Source organism: Pseudopipra pipra, chromosome 5, assembly GCF_036250125.1.
Source record: "Pseudopipra pipra isolate bDixPip1 chromosome 5, bDixPip1.hap1, whole genome shotgun sequence".
In the NCBI taxonomy this organism is placed as follows: Eukaryota; Metazoa; Chordata; class Aves; order Passeriformes; family Pipridae; genus Pseudopipra; species Pseudopipra pipra.
In genome coordinates this window covers 51072055-51092008 of record NC_087553.1, presented here as the reverse complement: position 1 = coordinate 51092008, position 19954 = coordinate 51072055, and the positions used below count along the sequence as shown (strand labels likewise).

General features: G+C 40.7%; 2 protein-coding genes across 3 annotated transcripts in view; one reads left to right on the top strand and one right to left on the bottom strand.

Annotated features, from left to right (window-relative positions):
- Nucleotides 1-1860, top strand: part of CTTNBP2 (cortactin binding protein 2) — an 80946-nt gene extending 79086 nt beyond the window's left edge. Inside the window, exon 23 of the mRNA XM_064656053.1 lies at nucleotides 267-1860. Coding sequence (XP_064512123.1) covers nucleotides 267-494 — 228 coding nt within the window. The 3' untranslated portion in view covers nucleotides 495-1860. The remainder of the gene's footprint in view (nucleotides 1-266) is intronic.
- A 3550-nt stretch (nucleotides 1861-5410) lies between these two features.
- The window catches only part of CFTR (CF transmembrane conductance regulator), an 85641-nt gene continuing 71097 nt past the window's right edge, over nucleotides 5411-19954 (bottom strand). For both annotated transcript variants that reach the window (XM_064656039.1, XM_064656038.1), the window contains exons 24-27: nucleotides 12606-12695; nucleotides 10045-10217; nucleotides 9599-9704; nucleotides 5411-8158 (exon numbers count right to left, since the gene is read on the bottom strand). In XM_064656039.1, the coding sequence (XP_064512109.1) occupies nucleotides 7952-8158; nucleotides 9599-9704; nucleotides 10045-10217; nucleotides 12606-12695 (576 nt within the window). In that variant the 3' untranslated portion in view covers nucleotides 5411-7951. The remainder of the gene's footprint in view (nucleotides 8159-9598; nucleotides 9705-10044; nucleotides 10218-12605; nucleotides 12696-19954) is intronic.

Sequence of the window (19954 nt, the reverse complement as noted above, 5' to 3'; positions counted from 1 at the left end):
ACCCCTGAAATTGAGACATCTGAGAATCAAATTTAAGGCTTTTTCAATTGCCTTATATCTAGGATGTTGATGATGTTGTCTTTCAGTCAAAGAAGAAAAACGAGCTATGGTTTGGTCACCAAATAGTAAGACGCTCTCATATTAAAATGCAAAAGATCATAAATAACAAGGGTTCCATGGGGATGGTTTGGTGGGTTGGTTGGTGGTTTTTCAGGTCAAACAGTGATACTTATTTATACAGAAAATGTTTTTTTCTTTATTCCTAGGATGGAATGCGTCCTCTCAGCAGCAGTCGAACTGTGGAAAGCAGCATCAGTAAATCAAAGACAGAGTTGGGTGTTTCAAGAGTTAAATCTTTTCTTCCTGTTCCTAGAAGTAAAGTCACCCAGCCTTCTCAGAATACTAAAAAAAGCAGCAGCAGTAATACAAGGCAAATAGAGGCAGATAATAACATAAAAAGAGAGAATTGGAATTTGCACAAAAAGAACAAATAGAAAAATCCAATAAATAAACCTGCCTATCTTACAATTTTCTGTGTTCATATAATCTCTATTGCAAAGAACCAAGTACTCAAATATGTAAATATTTTTTAAAAACAAACTGTTTCCCTGTCATGTAAAGTTTGTACAGGACCACAGTTTTATTTCTATGTACATAGCTGGAAATTATATTGATTTAAACTTAAGAAATGGGCATTTTGCCACCTCTATAGATGGTTGGTTTTTTTTCTTCTTTTATTATAAAAATTACTCATTTAAATGATAATATTCAGGGTACCTACCACAGGATTCTGTTTGTGTATATACTGTACATAAATATATTCTATTAAGTTCACATGTTAAACTGCATTCAGATGAGTTGCACAATATGTACAACAATGGCTTAAAGCTATTGTTCGTGAGTTTAAAAGACGTTTTTATCTTTGCTTAATGAAAAATTAACAGAATGTGGCAATAACTAAAATGATTGGAAATGCAGATCGATTGCTTTCAGCTACAAGCCATATTAAATACTTTGATTTCCCCATCATCTGCCTGCTGAATTGTGATTTTGTTTTTCCCAAGCTTCTCTTCATCTAAAATGTCATGGATTTCCTTTACAACTTTTATCTTTTAAAAAAATGAAAGAGATTGCGAAATTAAAATGCAACAAAAGTTATTTTTCCTCAGACTCTTATTCTTTGATAGAATTGAAGAAAATATCATTTATTAACTTAGTTTTTCTTGTATACTGTAAAAACTTTTATATACTTCATTAGTGTTTTAAAAGCATCTGAGAAATAACAGTGTTTTACAGAAACAGATTTTACTGAAAAGGAATTTGAGCAAAAGCTTAACTACAGTATTATCCAAGATAATGTAGTAGCGATGAGTTACTATGTAATTATCAATTTCTATTGTGGGTTTACGATGTAATTGCTGTGAAATGATTCTTAAGTTGCAGTTAAAATTAACTCTTTGTCATTTTTCCTCAACTGCTGAGGTGTAGATGATGTTCCCATGAGGGAGGGTTTCTACACAGGGTGCATTTCCCCAGCCTCTCTCTCTGTGGTAGCTGCAGTTACATCCTTGTGATTTGTAGTAACGTGGAAATGCGTGGTCGAGATACCTCACCTGTCAGGCAGGGGAAGGTGCAGAGTTTTCTTGAAATCAGACTTATATGCCTTCTGCTGGGCTACTGGGAGATGGTTTGGAGGGCTTGGACAGTGACATTGGTCATGCCTCTTTATTTCAAAAGGAGCATTTTTCTCAAATTAAGCCTGAAGGAGGAAAGGATTACCTGTTTCCTAATGCTTCACCTTTGTATGTAAAACAGCCATCCCAGACTCATGTCAATAAAAGTTTTGTATGGCATATTGTCTTTCTGTCTCCTAGTATGTATGTGTTAGCTCTGTAGATATCAAATACTGGAAGCTTATTTCTGTAATCATTTCCTGCACAATATATTTAGAAAGTAACTTGTTTTATTAAGACTTCCATTTGCTGTGTGATAGTAATATGTAACTGAATACAGACCATTTCTCTAGAGGTTGATTTTTAATTTTATTTTTTTTACTAATTTTTGTGCTGAAAAGTGGGATACTGCTTTTGCAGGTAGTTCTTAGCAGAATGAGTCAGCTACGAAGTGCTGCAGGTCAGAGCAGTGGGTCTCATCAGGTAGGATCCCTTATGTTCCGAAGAGGTGAGCAGTGGTGTGATAGCTTGTGTCAGAAGCTCAGGCATGGATTTCATGGTTAGAAGGAACACAAATTGAAAATGCTTCAACATCAGGATTTGTAATAACAATAATTTTTTTTTTTAAAGAGCTATAAGAAAATTAAAATCCTGATGTGCTTCTAACTAGGTTTGTTCTGCATTGAAAATACACCTTGGAAATGTCAGACTTCGTTTAGATCAAGAGTTAGCAGTGTGCTTCTGTGTGGGAAGACCTTGGCCACAGTGTCCTAAAGCATGTTTTGAGACATATTTTAAAACTATATATTGTCTGTGAGAATCAAAAGTCATCAATGCTGTACTGTGAGTGAAAATCTGCAGAGGACAGAGTAATTTTGATCATCTGTTCATGGTATGAAAGTTAGGTCTCTTGCTAAATTTAGCATTGCCTTTCGATGCCCTCATTATCCTTCCTTTTTAGCTTGATGTCCTAAACTCTCTCCATCTGCATTTTTTACCTGACTTCTGTCTACATCATTTTGTTTGTCTGCCTGTCAGTTCAACACAGTCTGTGATCTCCGTACAGGTTTAATCACACAGTATTTTGCAAATCTCCTAATTGAATCTTCTCTTCTGCAGTAACTGCTAAGCTCTCTCATTAGGCCACAGCAGTTCCTGCCCTCAGATGGTGAAGACCACATAACCATAACACAGTTTGCTTGTGGACATACTGACTTCTCTGCTGGCTTATCACTTGGCTTGTGATAGATTGTGCAGAAGCAAGGCCAGGCTCTATTTATAAGCTCAGGGTTTTACTGTGTCTTCAGGTTCTTCCTGTGATGCTACAAACAGCACTCTTCATATGTGACTTGTAATACCAGCTACTCTCATTTTGGGTTAGTAATGGGCAAAATCCTTTCTCCTCTTTCCTTCCTGTGTCTTAAGGAGAGAGGATTGAAGTGTGCTATCTCTGGTGGGCCATACTGCTCCATGCTGCATTCTGCTCCCAGCTATTACCCCTTTCCATATCTTTAAAAGAGGTAAGTGAAGAGAGGGATACCCTGTCTACATGGAGGAGTATCTCAGAAAGTACAGGGAAGCTTCTAAGGTTGAATCCATCTCACAGGCCACTGAGTCAGTGAAAAACTTTTAATTTAGGCCCCATCTGACTACACTACACTCCTTATACATGGCTCAATGTCTTCAACCAGAGGAATATGAAAGATCCTTCTCATCTGCCAATGACCTTGGTAAGTACTATGGTTCTTATTTCTTGATGAAGAATGTGGAATAAGTTCCTTAAAAGAATGTCTGAGTCCATCAGACAATATTTACTTAGGTTGTTGGGTTGCTGAGTATGAACTCCAAAATTAAAAGCGTGAATAAACCTGCTCCATTGTTCAACAAAGGTGAAAACACTGATTAGTAACAGCAGGATCAGCAGGCCTGAATTTCTGTGTTGCATCTCTTCCCATAATACAGCTCAAGTGATTTACAAAACACATCAGTGTAAAACTGGAGAAGAAAAACAGCCTCTGCAGGTGGAAATGCCTGGGAAAAGGATGAGGGACCACTTTCTTGGTGCTAACTCTGGCTAAAGTGATATTTATTATGGTCGAACCATAATTAAGAGACATTACAAAGCAGGCTGTTTTTCAGAAACTTAAGTCAGAGAAACTGTTGAAGGCAGCACAAGGTGTGTTTGTACTGGGCTGTAGCATCACTCAAAAACCTCTGGTTGTGTTTCGTAAGGGTTGTATTTTGAGGTTGAAGTAAGCATGAATAAACTTAGTAGAAATATTGTTTATCCTAGGAACAGGGAATTGGTTTAGGAGAACATGAGGGTTTGTAAAGGAAATGTGTTACTGTATTGCATTGCACATTGCTTAACTTGCAATATTTTTTAGGCAGCAACTAATGGTCCATTAATGAACAATTGCACATCAGTTTTAAAGTGCTTTTTTTTCCCAAATGTTTAATCACAGCCAAGTAATGGTAGAGCTAACATGCCCAATCTATAATAGAAAAAGGAGAAAATAAATAAATAAATAAATAAAATGCAACAAAGGATGTAGTTCTGAAATTACCTCCAGCAAGTAACACCAATTCTGAATTAATGTGAGGAAATGCCTTAAGAGGACCTTTTTATAAGGTACATTTCAGAGAAATAACTTAAACCTGTTGCTTAAACAGGGTAGAATTCAAGTAGTGTAGAGGCCATTGGGTGTTGAGCAGCTCTGGTGTAACAGGCTGATGGATTTGAAGCTTGTGCAACTAGAGGAGGTGGATCTTAAGATAAGACTTTGGAAAACAGATATTTAATGAAAAAAATACAGCTGGTAAGACACCAGTTAAGCAACTGTGAAAGCAAAATTGTTTTTTGGAATGGCAGGCTTGTTTGACCTCAGTAAGATATGAGCAGTTCCTGCTAATGACAATTATCAAGCTGCTTTGGGTACTTATTTTGTGTGTAAGATTTATGAAGAGGGCTAAGTGTGTACAGTTCAATTTTGTTTAGGCTATCCTTGCTTGGCCTTTGCTGTCCCAAGAGCTTATTAGTCCTGTACTAGCAGTGTGGACACCCTTCTCTCTTCTCCACTGTTCTTAACAACAGCAACAGAACCTCTGCAGAGTAATTTCATTCTTTCCAACTTTTTTTTGTTTCTGTTTTTGTTGTTTTTTCCTAGCAGGGTGTAAAATAAAATCTCCTCCACATGTACTATTAAAGTTAGCATGCTCTTCTCTTTGGCTATATATTATACACACCTATATTTTAATAGTGGAAGTGGTCTTAATGATTAAGTGGTTTGGTGGGAGAATTTTTTTTAATTGGTTTTATCAAATGTATGCAAAGCAAAGCACATGAAAAGAAAAATTCTCTTAAATAATGCTCAGCCTGTGTTTATGAAGGTCATTGCTCTTTTCTTCCACTGTGCTTAGTTTATGGCCTCATTTTTTTTTCTCTTTCTCTTGTGCTCCATTTTCCACCATGAACAGCATGTGCAACTTCCCAGTTTAGCTTCAGGCAAACAACCCTGGGAGCTGTCATGTCCCTGACAGCAAGTACAAGAACATTTACTCTAGAAGGTAACGTGCTCTTCTTGACCTTTGTTGGGAAGGAGAGATTGTGTCCTCCTCCTCATGGAGGTTGGTACCAACTTACCTCCTGTTCCAGTCTGAACTCCAAAGGAGCTGAAGCATTGGTTTGGGATCTTTGAAGGAAATTGCCCTCTGAGGGCAAGTGGGAGAAGAGCGTGCTAAGAGAGAAGAGCTTATGCAGTATCTTGCCTGGGCTCTTGGGGACAGGCAGTGTGGTGGTTGTAGCTGGGTACTGATGGCAGAAGCTGTTTCGACAAGTAGTGTGGCCCAGGGTGGGGGCAGTCAGTCCACTGACATTTTTCCTTCAGAGTGCTCTGAGTGTTTGTATCAGCAACTTCCATTCCATTCCATTCTACTACATGCTCCTGCTGTATTTACCTTGTTCTTTCCTGAAATGTCTCCTTGTCTGCTCAGTCCAGCTTGGCACACTCTAACTCCAACAATGACCCTAAAACATTAACACTAATAATTGTGCAAGCTTTGAAGCATGCACTGATTCTAATGACATAATAGTTCTGCTGATTTTTCTGTATCATCTTGTTTATTTAGATAACAGACTCTCCCACATGGAATGTCTGCTACCCTGAGTAACATCCTGAAAAAGAGTGATCCTTGGCATGCCTCCTTGGGCTTGGCCACACTCTGCAGCAGCCCTGGCCAGATTTGGAGAGCGGGCTGTGTGAGAAAAGGGATATACAGCATGAGGTGAATGACTTGAGGGGATAGAGGGAATGGAGATGGGATTCAAAATGATGCTATGTCAATATACATTTAGTTTTCCATTGTTATAAACACTAAACCAAGCAGAGCTTAGTGGCAGAGAAACAGTGACATGGCAGAATTGAAACTCGAGGATATCCAGAATGCTCTGTGAGCAGGAGACATTGGTTTGTGGAGAAAATCAGGCAGCAAAAGGAGGTGTCCCCACAGACAAAAACAGACCCTGATAAGTGCTAAAAGACAAACAAGAATAAAAGTACAGCATGAGGGACCAGGCGGGAAAAAAAACCAAACAGATATTGCAGAGGAAATGTGTAAAGAGGGACAGAAAGTATGCAATGGGGGCAGAGCTAGAGGGAAACAAGAATGATACAGGGTGAGTTCCAGTGCTCGTGGGCTCAGTCAGACCCAGTGGCACCTTGAGCGTCACGCCCAGCACTCAGCCGGAGGCCGCTGCAGGACGGCGGCGCAGCTCCAGCTGCTGCCACGGGATGCCCAGAAGAGTTTAGTTCAAGCCTTGCTGTAGGGCTCAGGCAGTGCGAGGGACCCAGAGCTGAGCACCCACTCAGCTGTGCAGCGTTTGAGCTCCGCAGCACCACCTAGTGCCGCCCAGCCAGCTCTGACAGGCCATTTTACCCAGTGGTTTTATAATAAATAGAATGTAGTTACTAAAATTATGTCCGTGTTATGGAGATCCAGCAATGACTCAAGTAGAAGTAGCAGAATTGGTCTGCAGTGACTGCCCCATGGGGACAGGGGTGCTGTAACGTGTCGTATAGGCAGGGCTTTTTGGGTTTTGTTTGTTTGTTTGTTTTTATTTATTTAAAGAAAAAATAATCTAAAACACCTGTATCACTAGAAGAATACTTTAGTGCACAAAGACAGCAGCGGACAGTACCTGGCCTAACTCTGGGGCTGCCCTTGTTTTTAACAGCCTAGTGAGACATCAAAGACTAGAAGCAAACCCTCCCCCCCAACAGTCCAAATATAAAACTTTTTGTACAAATATATTTTTCTTTATAGTAAGTAATCACTCTTAAAATACATAATTCCCTTAGCAAAAGTTTGCAACAATATTAAAATAAATAAAATATCCTAAAGAACATTCAGTTCCATAATAAAACTGCAAACCAAAAGAGTATAAAAATTATTTCATTATTCAAATCTACTTCTAAGAGTTTTCTTTCTTCTTTTTTTTTTTGTTAGGCCAAAGTAAAAAGCATGTAAAGGTGCCAGACCTATGCAGTTCCACTGCCAGAAGTCCTACCTTTTGCTAGATACTGATGTCAGCCTGCACTAATCCCACTGCGAGTGTGTGCAGGGTTGGGTTGACAGCTCCTAGGTTTTAAAAGGAAATACCAATTCTCCCTTAACTCCAGAGACAAGACAGATGTTGACTGGCTTCCAAGTCAATATCGTCTTTTCTTTCATTCTCACCTACACACGTGGCATTTGGCCTTTCCTGCTAAGTTGAAATTACAGTTGCTGCATGGAAAACAAAAAGGAGGAAGTTTTCTGTGTGCCTTGCTGATAGTGTCCCTTAATTCGTTTGCAGGAAGTGAATCCAACAAAGCTGGTTTTTCTATTTTCCACCCAGGTTTGATTATTTTTTTTGCATTCCTCACTGCTGTCTTGTCCTCTCACCCCAGCAAGAACATTTCTAAAAGTTTTCTGAAACAATTATGTCAGGCTAGGCAGGTTACTTCTGCTTGCCATCTCGTTTGTACCAAATTAGAGCAGCTTTTGAAAGGAAATCTGGTTTCATCGTTGTAAGTGGCAAAACTTCAAAGAATGTACTAACTTGCACATGATTAACCACAGAAGGGAAGTAATTCCCACACTCTCATGTGGTCGCTGCAGTGAACACCTCCTTCAAGGTTCAATCTGTGCATGGCTCCTGCAGGTTCAGAAGTGCTGGTCCTGTCATCATGGGGCGCTGCTGACCGTTCACTCCACAAAGAGAGTGTCTACACAGTGTCTCACAGCCTTGTCTCCTGCACTTCTTCCTCTGTCTCCTCCTGCAAGGCAGTGATTTGGGGTCGAGGTTTGCGTTTGCTGGAGTTTCTGTGGTGTGCTGGGAGTAGCTTAAGGCGATCGGCGTGGCTGATGGCCTGCCTGAAGGAGCTCTTTTCGTTCAGCAGCTTCTGAATGGACTCGTACTGCCGCAACTTATTGTCCTCAATTACCTGAAGGAACATGTCACTCAGTTAAATGCTCAGTGGTGGTGCTGACAGAATTCAGCTAGTGCAAGTACTGGAGCAGGGAAGAGAGAAGATGTTTGCTATGCATTCATATAACAGAAAAAACGCAATTTACAATTCCAATTTCTAATTTCTAGTTTGTTCTAATTACATCCACAAAAATATACATTAAAATTTTAACATGTGGAAAAGGTGCCTATTGCCCAAGTTAAAAAATGCCGCTGGCCTTGCTAGTTTCTCCTTGTGACTTAGTTTTACCTCTGAGTCCATTTGTTGAAGTCTTCAAGGACTGTGGCATTTTCCTGGCACTGCTAAACCACCCAGTTAAGAAAGTGTTAACTGCAGAAAATAGTTATATCACAAGCAGGGGGAGAAGGCTGCCAGCAAGGTGCCAGGCCTTCTCTACTTTCTTCTTCCCAAACAAGGAAGTGCTGCTCACTTCTGTTTGAAGGAGACAACAGGTTTGCCCTGTAAGGCTGTGCCAGCCTCTCCTGTCAAACAGGAGACAGGGAAAAATCAGGCTCCTTTGCTGGCACTGCCATGGGGTGAGGGTGAGGACACAGGTCTGACAGGAAAGAACTTCTAGCACCTCTGTTGCTAAAATGTGGTCTGGAGGGTTGGAAATCTGTTCCAGGCAGAGGCAGCCTGGTTGCCAGGGACTGTGGGCTGGAGGTGAGGCTGAAGTCCAGCACAAATAGAGGAGCAGCACATCCAAAAGGATGCACAACCTGCCTATTGACTTGCCTGCTTCAACTTCAGGCTGTTCTTCCTGATGTGCTAATGCACCCCATCAAATACAGGAAATGATGTTTCCCTCTTCATAAAATGAAGATCCCCTTTTATAAAAGAGTGAAGAAAATACAGAGGAAGAAACCTTATTTTTAAGAACAATTGCATTACTTGCCTTTTCTTTCCTTTACTAACCATTTTATATAACAAAAGAAAAACCCCATGACACTTTGTCCCCATGATAAAACATGAAAGGAATATTTACATGGTTTCTTGAAAGAAATCAGCAATTCCGATCATCACATGTTTTCTTAGGAAACCTCTCTTCCCCAAGCAGCCCCCTATTGCTCTAGTACAGCCATTTCTGCATTTGCATTTGTAAAGCTCTGTGAGATGCTGAGACTTTTCTGGAGCTCCTGAGCCAATAAAAAATAGAAGGCACCTGGATCAGCAGCTGGATAACCTACCCAACTTTCCTTCTGGTTGACAGAGGGAATCCTGCTCCTCCAGAACATGACCCAGCCCATCTGAACACAGGTGATTGTGACAGCTCAGGTGAAAGAGCAATAGGAGGTTGTACAACTGCCCGGAATGACCTCCATTCATTAGAAAACATCATAATTTCCACTTGGTGCATTTTGCATGTTCATCAAATGTAATGAAACAACAGCAAATGAACCTATGAGAAATGCTCACCAAAAACCGCTGGCACTCCAGCATCGCCTCCAGCCTGTGTTCGGAGAGTATCACCGTGCAGTTGGCAAACGCGTGCTTCAGGGTCTTCCTGATCACTTGGGAAGTCCTGAAAGGCAAACATTGGCATTCAGACTGCAATGTGCATGCCCACAACTGTATTGACCCTATGTAACAGTCTGGCTGCGTGTTGCATAGCTCACATGCACGGACAGCAGCGCTCTGCAGTGCCTCAGCATGCTGCATCTCTGCTCTCAAAGTACCTATTAGCCATAAAGTTAAGGTTGTAACCACGCTTCTCTGATCCCCCATGCAGAATTACTAACATATATTACTGAAATCAGGTTTAGTAACAGACCAAACAAGTTACAAAAGGCCTCTTTAGATGGTGCTGCCTCACTGATTTTCTTATTTCGGATTAGAAGACAGAACAAATGAACAAAACGTACACAGGGTCCAGGTGAGCACTTGGTTCATCGAGCAGCAAGATTTTAGCTTTGCTGAGAACTGACCGGGCAAGGCACATCAGCTGTTTGTGGCCATGACTCAGGACACAGCCTCCATCAACAAGAACAAAATCAAGCTTGCCTGGAAACTGCTCAATTACAGACTTCAGCCCAACCTGCCAGAAAGAAAAAAAGACAGGAAGAACTGGTGAGATATAGTTACTGCTGATTGTGGCAATGTACGTTGTTGGAAATGCTAAGGAAAGCGATTTTTGAAAGGAAAATAGGCCTCTTTAGTCACTAGGAGGTTAAAAAGAAATGACCAAAATTCATATTCTACATTAAAGCAACAGAGAAAATAACCCCACTCACCAAGGCCACTGTCTCTACAGCTCTGAGAGTGTTTCCAAATGCTCCTTTTGCTACCCCAAAGGCCTTGTGCACTTTGTTTATACTAATGGCATTAGGGCTTCCCTCTGGCACTGTGACAAAGCATTTAAAGGGATGCCCATGTCAAGTGAAGCTGCTGCCTTTGGACTAGAAGCCAGAATCCAGCCCAGGAGATGTTTTCTGACTGTTTCTTCCAGTGTTCCTGTTTGCTCTCATTGGGAGATATACACTCCAAAACAAAGATTTCCATCTTCCACAGATGTGGAACACAAACTGCGTTCCTTGACCTTATCAGCAGCATTTACAGAGGCATTTTTGTAAAATATGAGAACTAAGAAACATATGTGAGTTGCACAGCTCCAAAAAACATTATAAAAATGCAATGCAATCCCAGCAATTTATTAAGAGCCCCCTCTTGGATTTTTTAAATATTACTGATCTGCAATTAGTTTGCATTCTATGCAAAACAAAAAATTGGAATTCCTACTTTGTGTTTCCATTTTACATGGGTACCACATTAAACTGTGGTTTGTGGGTACACGTTGAGTTTCTGAAGAGGTCATGCTTAAATTTCTAAGCAAATTGAGGCCAGTGCTTTTTTCCTTGCTTCTCTTTTGAACACATCGTGTCCTTTAATGAAATTTTGCATCTAATGGCTGGAAAAGTTGCTTTCTTCTTAAAACTGCATAAGGTGTCTCCATGTACCCATAGGGTCCAGACAGCTGATTGCAAGAGTAAAACTTAGCCTCACTGACACAAGTCTGACAGATTCAAGTGCTGAAATATGGGGGCAATAAAAAATGAAACATCAGACAAGGCCTTGCTCTCTGCAGTTGGTTTGAGGAGCATAAAAAGCTGATGCTGATCTCAGCAGGATCCTTAAAATCCTCAGCAGACAACGTGAGTCGGGAATAAGCTGACAGTTAATTTCTGTGCCGTGCTCCCAAGTTACACTGACTCACTGCCACTAATGAGACTGACTTCAAGAGCATGATCTTGGTAAACAATCCAATTGCTCCTAGTGAAAAGCATTACAGCTCTTTTTCTTTTCTATTTGCTTTGCACTCTTGGCTGTGCAATGAAAACCTCAGTGTTACATATGGATTTGCCAAACTCCTTAATGATAAACACTTAATTTATTTTTTTTTCATGCCATTGTAAATGAGGTTTAGTTCTTTAAAATTCCAAGCTCAATTCACACACACACTGGAAACAATCCTCAAAAGCAGGAGAGCTTGTCTTCTTCAAGAGAGAAGATGTTGATCCATTTTTTCCCTAGCCTCAAAGAAGCAGAGAAGCAGCACTGAGCACGCTGTTACCTTTGCTAGGACTGTATGAAAAGCTGTTGTCGCACCACCTAAACAAAAATGTCATGATGTTTTTATTTGACAGTAAATTACTCACAGAAAGTGTCTATTTTCCATTTTTCCAAATGGAGGGAAGAAATTAGATAAACCGAAGAGAGCAAGCAGAGACAGAGTTTTAACCTCCTGGATGGGAAAGGAGGAAGCTTTCAGATTGGGTCTCACACTTGTAAGCATTTTCTGATACTTGAGACTTGCAATGAACAATGAAAACAGCACCAATTCATGGTTAAGTCTGTATTAATTAGATCATCTGTATGCTGGAAAAAGGCATCTGCTTCCTAGTCTGCAGTCTCTCTCCTGTAATGCTCACCTGCCTTTCCCCTAGGCATTATGGACACCTCTGCAATCTATAAAGTACCACCAGAGCCAACATGTGGCACCTGACAACTGCAATACATGGGGACCAGTGCAATGTGGAAACAGAATACGGCCCTTAAACTTGGGGACTTTGAAAACAAAAATATTGCTAAAATGTCAACATAAAACTAGAGGAAAACCTTCAGGTTTCTGAAATCTAATATTTCATAATTCTTATTTTCCATGACAGAGAAAGCTCCCATGATACAAGCAGTACGTAAGCCTAAATGCCTTGTCAGAGAGTGCTCCTCTCAGCTGGCTTCACATTGGCATGAGAATTGCAATAACTATATTTATAACTAATAAGAAATATTTTTTATAGCACGGCATTATTTTTCCTTCTTTCCTAAGACTTTACATAAATGTAAAATATGACAATCATTTGACCTACACTGCACCCTTCTGTAACCACATCACCAGAGGGAGACAAATAACACTAAACAGTTTTACCTCCTCGGCAACTTTCCATATTTCTTCATCATTCCACTGCCCATAGGGATCCAAATTCATCCGGAAAGTTCCAGAAAATATGAACACTTTCTACAAGAAAAAATATAGATATATGTAGATAGTTAACTTGAAACATTGCATAAAGCATTGGAAATTGTAAAGCGTACAGAGAAAATAATAACCTTCTGCAATTACCAAATAGAGCTTACTGCAGGTTTTTAATTTTTTTAAAACATTGTTCCAAAAAGAGTGATTTTGAAAATCCTTGGCGACTGTCTTAAAAAAATCTTAGCCAAACTTGTCTGAAAATGAGCAAAACCCAAATTTCAACAGTTTTCAGAATAAAAGATTTCCTGTATTTTCATTTTGAAATAAGCCTTTTAAAAACTAGTTTTGATGCTTCAGTATGTCAAACATATTCAAACATAAAAACCCCCTTGTTAAACCGCAATTTTGTTTAGAGAGAAAAAAACTATTGGATATTTGTCAAAATTCAGGGACACTGTCCTAAATTGTTTTTCATCAATGAATTTCCCTTTTTCTAATCAAATGTAGCCAAATATGTATTTCAGCATCATTCCCTGACATTTACCATGTCCCAGTCCTATCTGAAAAGAGGTTTTCTTTCCCTCACACTATCACGTCACTGAGATGTGACAGAGCACAACCAGGTTCATGGCTGCAGCAGCAACAACCTGCTCTCCCTGCTCTGTCTCACGCCGGCCTTCTGCTGCACAGCATGAGGAGGACGCATGTTTTCTGGCACTGAGAATGCACCCTTCTTGCACAGAAGGTTACTACTCACTTCTGCTTTCCCCATCAGGACAAGCAGATTTAAGTGAACATCCCCTAGATACATGTTTTGTGGCTCAAAAAGCAATGATTCAGACAAATTAAATATTTGTTTAATCTCGTTTTACATGGGGTGGGTGTGTCAGATTCTGATGGAAATTAGATTCTTCGAGGGACACTGAGGCTGTACAACATTTCTTAACAAGCCATTGTTTTCTATGCTGTGAGGTACACCTGCTGTTTGCAGCAGGGAGAACTTGCTCTCAAAGAATTTAAGTGTCTGGTTGAGAAATACGACTATTTGCTTGCTCTTTCCTTGTACGCCACAAATACCAAGAGGAAAGATTTGAGACAATTATTTTCTTCTGTCTTTTTAAATAAAATATTTATTTAGAGAAAACATATTGAAATGCAAGTGATTCACAGCCACATAAATTCTTGGAGTCTTGGTAGTCAAATGCTACCAAAAGCAATGAATGAGTAGCTGTACCAGCAGAAAATAGCTGAGAGAATACAATTAGCAAGTGTTTTCCCAGAGTTTGGTTTGTCTAACACAATTTCCATTTGACCTAAAATGGGAATTTGGCATTCCTTCATCACTTTCAAAGTGATTTAAACACACATTTATATTAATTGTTTAATTATGATTAATTAAAAGTTTTAATGTTGCAGAGGAAAATAAATTACATTAATTAATTTGCTTGATTAAGATATGTACGCCATTGCCAACTTATTTGGTGCAAGAGAGAAGGAAGTACCTGATTCAAGAGACCAGAGGAGAAAAGGAGCTGCACTGTGGTGCCCTGCAGTCAGTGGGATGGGTTAAAGTGCAATGAGACCTTCACTGCATGGCCAGCAATACACTGACTGAGCTGCAGCAGAGGCAGCAGCACACAGAGCTAAAAATTATATCATTGAAGTACTTTTTGTAGAGACAAGGCAGAAAGAGCAGACTCTTTCCTTTATAGTTGTTCTCCTTAATAACAGTGAAAGCTTTGATGAAGTACAGCGTAGTCCTTTTCCCATGTCCTACACTGGTTAGGTGGCATGAGCAGGGTGACATATTTGCAGCAGGATTAGGTTCTTCCAAGTAATGGGTGTGGTGGAAACAACAATGCTGTGGAAACAGTGTCAGACATGGGTTTGTTCACACTGTGAGTGCAATACATTTAACTAATGGAACAGGTATTTTCATTTCTCAGTGGTAAAGAACAGTTAACTGAAAAAACCAGTTCTGAAGATAGGGCTGAATAACATTCCTGCTGAAGTACAGCAGGCAGAGCAATAAAGGGTACAACTTTCTTCAGAAGCTGCTGCTATTTCTAATAACTGTGCTTTTGAGAACCAGGGCACTAAAAGCAAGCTATTCCCAACAGCAGGGTTGGTTATTTTTTTTTTCCCCACAAGGTAAATATTTCATTGTCCTGAATTCTGGTACTTCTCTCTTCATTTCAACACCTCCTTCCTCCCAGCTCATTAGAAACCACATAGGGTTCACTTGAGTAAATACCATGTGAGTCACACAGGCAGTTTAGAGTCTACTTACAAAGGGAAGCAGAAATAAATCTTTACATATTCTTAAAAACTAGAAGTCTAAAGTGAAAAAAAATACCAAGTGAATCCCAAAGACTTATGTTGTTCATAAATACGGAAGAAGTAGAAATAAGGAGAGCATTGGAAGGGGGAATGGATGGCTGGGGAAACCGGCAGCAAATCTGCCAGGTCTTCTAGGTCACTTGTTCAGATTCACACAGGATGATAATGGGTGTGATCATACAACAAATGGTTTCTTAGACCTGACATCTACCCATAAGCAAAACACTCTGGAACATAAATATGGTCATGTTTATGTTCTGACCACCCCAAATATTGTAACTCAATCCCTCTGAAGGGCATTAATCCCCATCAGCAGCTACAGCCATTGCGTGCCAGCAATAAGCTTCCTAAGCGATTTAAGTGCTATGTGGAAAATCAAGACCCTGAAGTATCTCAGCAATTGCATACAGAAGAGTTAAGGATCAGTTGACAAAAGGCTGCTAAGGAGTGAGAGTATCCTAGCTGTGAGTAGCTGCTGCCGCTGCAACCTGTGTGCAGGTCCTCAGAAAGACCCATGGCCCCTTCTTCCCACATGCCCCAGGGCTGGAGAACAAATGCAACATCAGCTGGAACCAGATAGCAGCTCTATGCAGCCTTCTGTGCTTTGTCTGTATTATAGCAACAATATCAACATGAAACAAAATCAAGTTACTATGTGAATGCTTTAGTATTAGGTGCGGAGTTAGAGGTTTTGTTTTCAATAAGTGTCCTTTAGGGACTTCACATTGACATTAAAATATCGACAGGCAAGAATAAGAGCACAGGAGCAAGGAAAACCTGAAAGTTTTTTGGGATCTGTTCTGTAAAGTTCTCCCTTGGAGATGCCAAAACATCTGCCTCCAATGGAGCTTAATGGTAAACGTAAGTGCTGTGCTCCTGGCAACACTGAACCCATGAGGCAGAAAGCAACCTATATACTGCCCAAAACGAACCCATGGGGTTATTAACTACTGTCCCCAGTTGCTCTGTGTATAGGTCTGATGCAGCAGACGCTCCCCAATACGGTGATACCAACTCGTCCCAATGCCCTGCAGGAACCCAGCCTCTGCAGGACCCTCTGTGGGACCACCCCGGGGAGCAGCACTGCTCAGCAGCTGCACTGGACACGAGTGGGCAGGCACACTGCAAAACAGCCAACCTCCAAAAGTGAGCAGCCCTGAAGGGTATGAGAAACAGTGCTGGAGACAGACAGACAGAGACAGAATCAATGAACACAGTGTGATAGCTGCTGAAAAACTGGAACTTCAAATACAAAAGTCGTGAAATTTCACTTCTTCGGTAAAAGAAAGGAGCAAAACTGATTTGATTTTTTTTTTGTCATCTGGCAGTCCCACAAACTATAGTAATCTTGTACTCTATGCTAAGCTTGATTTTAACTCTATATGGAGTATTTACATGTAGAAAACAGTGTAAGATCTTCTAAGATGCAGTGGAAGAACACTCAAGTAAACATCAGAAGTCATCCCCTTTCTTGGAGCTAGCAGCATGGGTGTCAGCTTTCTGATCATTTATGTCAATGGGAAATTGGCTGCAAGTTTCCTGTTTCCATTCAAAGCCAAATTTCTGAAGACATTTTCTGAATCTAACTCTGTTAAATACTTCAGGATGCAATCTGCATGAGGACCTGTATACAAGAGAGCCTCAGTGTGATGAAATCAAATGCAGCTGGAAGTCCTCTCCCTGGAAATGTAGTGGGCAAACGCCTGCAGAAGCATCATCAGAAAGGTCAGTCCAGAAAGAAGGGATGATGGGTGCAAAGGTACAGCCTGGTGTTGCTGGTGCAATTGTTCTGCAGGAGAATGACAAACAGCCTGTAGGAGCAGCGCTGTGGGTAGGCTGTGCTTCAGAACCACAGCCATGTGAGAAGGTACAGGAAGAAACTTCCTTGTGGGTGCTTCAGGAAACATATTTTACCCCTTCACACCACTACAAGGCACTGACAGCCAGAGTTAAGATACTGAAAGAAACAGGGGTTTTGCCTTTGCTCCAGTTCAGTGTGATCCCTGACCACACTGCATGGAGCAGACAGCAGTGTCTTAGAACACTGTCTGTGCTGTGCAGTTGTGCCACAGTGAGGTTCTCACGGAGGAAAAGCACTTCTTTTCTACTAAATTGGGAAACTTAGGGTTAAGGAAGAGAAGGAGAATGTTGGAAAGTTTTCAGGAGGAAGCATGCCTCAGGTAGAGCTCCATTCTCCTTTTGTTAGCAAAGACTCTCCTGGAGACAGCGAATATCCAGGTGTTGCTGGAGGCGAGCCTTCCAGGAAAGGAAAGGCAACTTTTTTTTTTCCGTTCTGAAGCTGTAGGTGAATGGCTAAGAACAAAAGGCTCCCTCTGTTCTGCCGGGAAAGGCAGGGTGGCATATGCAATTTCTCTTTCCTGCTGAGAAAGTGCTGCTGAAAACTTCATTTTGTTCTGAATGTGGGAACTTTTGAGGCATAATGTGCAGTTCTTTGGCAAGGCTTTGGGACAAGAGCTGTGAACTGAAGCATGCAAACAGGCTGGCAACCCTCGTGACCTTCCAGAGAATGGAAGGCTGGGATTATTTGGCACTGATCCACATATCAGGGACTTGTGAACTGAACTAAATGTGTAATTTTAACAATGAACTAGCAATGCGCCTCACTGGCAGAAGGGCAAGTTACACTGCTCATGTAAAAAATGTCTCTTGAATTTTGCTGATGGTTGCAGAATGATAATTTCTATACCATTAGCAAGTCTATAGTGAGTACTCAGCTATGAGAATTATTCCTCATATTTTTCAGTGGGGCAATGACTACTTGTTATCAAGCATTGAGTTTTCTTCTCAGTCCACGCATTCCCAAGGACAGCTGCAGACAGAAAGCAAAAACCCTGCTGGGCAACCACATGCCAAAGGGAGAAAGGGCTGAGAGCAAAAGGATGACTATGGGAGAGACAAGGAAGCTCCTTCCAATACAGAAAGTTATACTTGGTCATATAGGAAAATTTTGCAGTGGAGACATAGCTTGTACTCGTAAAAGCATTCTTCATCCTATACAGCCATGCTTTGGAGGACAGCTCTGTAACATACCTGTCCTCCAAACTAAAGAGATGCAGCTACACATGCAGTTCACTGCATAGCTGCCTTGATCTAAGGGGGGACTTCTTTTCATAATCGCAAGCAACAATCATGCTGCAGAACTGAGCCAGCTATAATAAAGAAATAAAAGTTTAAAGGAATAGATAGATGTGAAAATGTTGAAGAGAGGACAGAAAGGGTGACAACAGGTCAACTATCAAAGGCCAGCTTGCCAAGCAAGCCTCAGTTCAGCAGGCAGCATGTGGCTGGTAGACCTCAGGTAAGAAATTAATCCAACCAGTGGACTCACCAGCCCTGTTGGGCTTGTTTTGTTGAAGGAGTAATGTGTCAGTAAAGAAAGGGTGGGTTCTCACAAGATCAAAGTGCTAAAAAATTGCTGTCTTTGAGGAAATTTCAGAGTATGATTGTGGAAATGCACAGAGAAGAGAGAATTGTGCTTTCTTTGCACTCCTATTTTAAATAAATGCCACTAGGGCTACTGTGGAACATTTTTGAAAGGGAAGCTATCACAACTCAGAACTGATCATCAAGTAGAAAAATTTAATTCCGAATCCTCCTTGTCTTTGTAAAATCAAGGCCATTGTTTTTCCAGCATGATCATTTCAGCATCTTTTAACAGCATCCAAAGCTGTAAAACTAACAGCATATTTTTAGTTAAACTGGCTGGGTGTCCCAGAGTCTCTCCAACTATTTTAAAATTCCTCATGTAGTCAGTGCACAACAGCTTTATACTCAACATACACTCACCAGCTTTTTAAGACAGTAACCACCTTTCTCAGACAGGACACTACCTGGAAACAAACCATATGCACAGAAACCAAATGCAACAGCTTTACGGTGGAGACAGGATGCTGGGAATAGCACAATTAGGGTTTGACACCTAACAGTTAAAAGGACATCCTTGGTCACCCTGTTTGGCACACCCCTTGTGGGTCTGTCAAAGAGAAGGTCACCCAGGGTGGCGAAGGATCAAACCATATTTGTCAGTCTCTAGGGTTAGTAGCCACCCCTCAAGTGTGGATAAAGGTGGGGCAGACTGCATGGCCCCTCACAGTGTGATCAGCTGATCTGCAACTGCTCTCCCCCTGCCTCACAATACTACAAGTGACCCATTGGTAAGATTGCCCTCAAATATTACATGAATTAATCTGCCAACATTAATTCAGTCAGAAGATTTCCAAAGATATTCCACTGTATAGAAAAGACTGTGTACATTTTATAGCTGAAGAACTATCTGAGGTAGAGTATTCAAAGAAGACAAGGCCAATACGTGTTACTCATGTATCAGCATTGTTGGTAAGGACTGACAGCTTTCAACAACAAAAATACAAAACATGGCATTAAAATTATGCAGTTAATTCCTTCAGTTTTCATTCCTACCCTTACAATAAGCAATCACTTTTTAGTGTTACTGTATGCAGACAATAACATTAATTTTTCAAACAGCTAATCTAATAATTAGCTGTAACTAATACAAGACACTGGTCCAGTGGCAGGGACATTGGCAAGGGACTCAGAAGCCCCAGGTTTAATTGTTTGCTGTCAGCCTGTCAGGGAAAACAGGCAATGTACAGTATGCAGATGTTAACCATAACATGTGATGTAGAGCTGAGGACACTTACTGTATTTTTTCTTCAAGGGGCACTATCTTATTCTGAATCAACATGCAAACAGTGTCAAAGGAGCAGGGATAAGCAGGCTAGAAACCCTACTGCTTAAGTGTGCTGTACCTTTCCATTTCTAGAAAAGTTCTTGTGTGAGTGGCATAGAAACCCTAAAAAGACAAAGTTTGCTGTGAATCATTGCATCCATCCACCCATTCATCCATGCCACTCCCCTTTTCACAAAATCTGTGTTCTGTTTGTTTCTCTACATACAAATAACAAACTTCCATCTTGAAG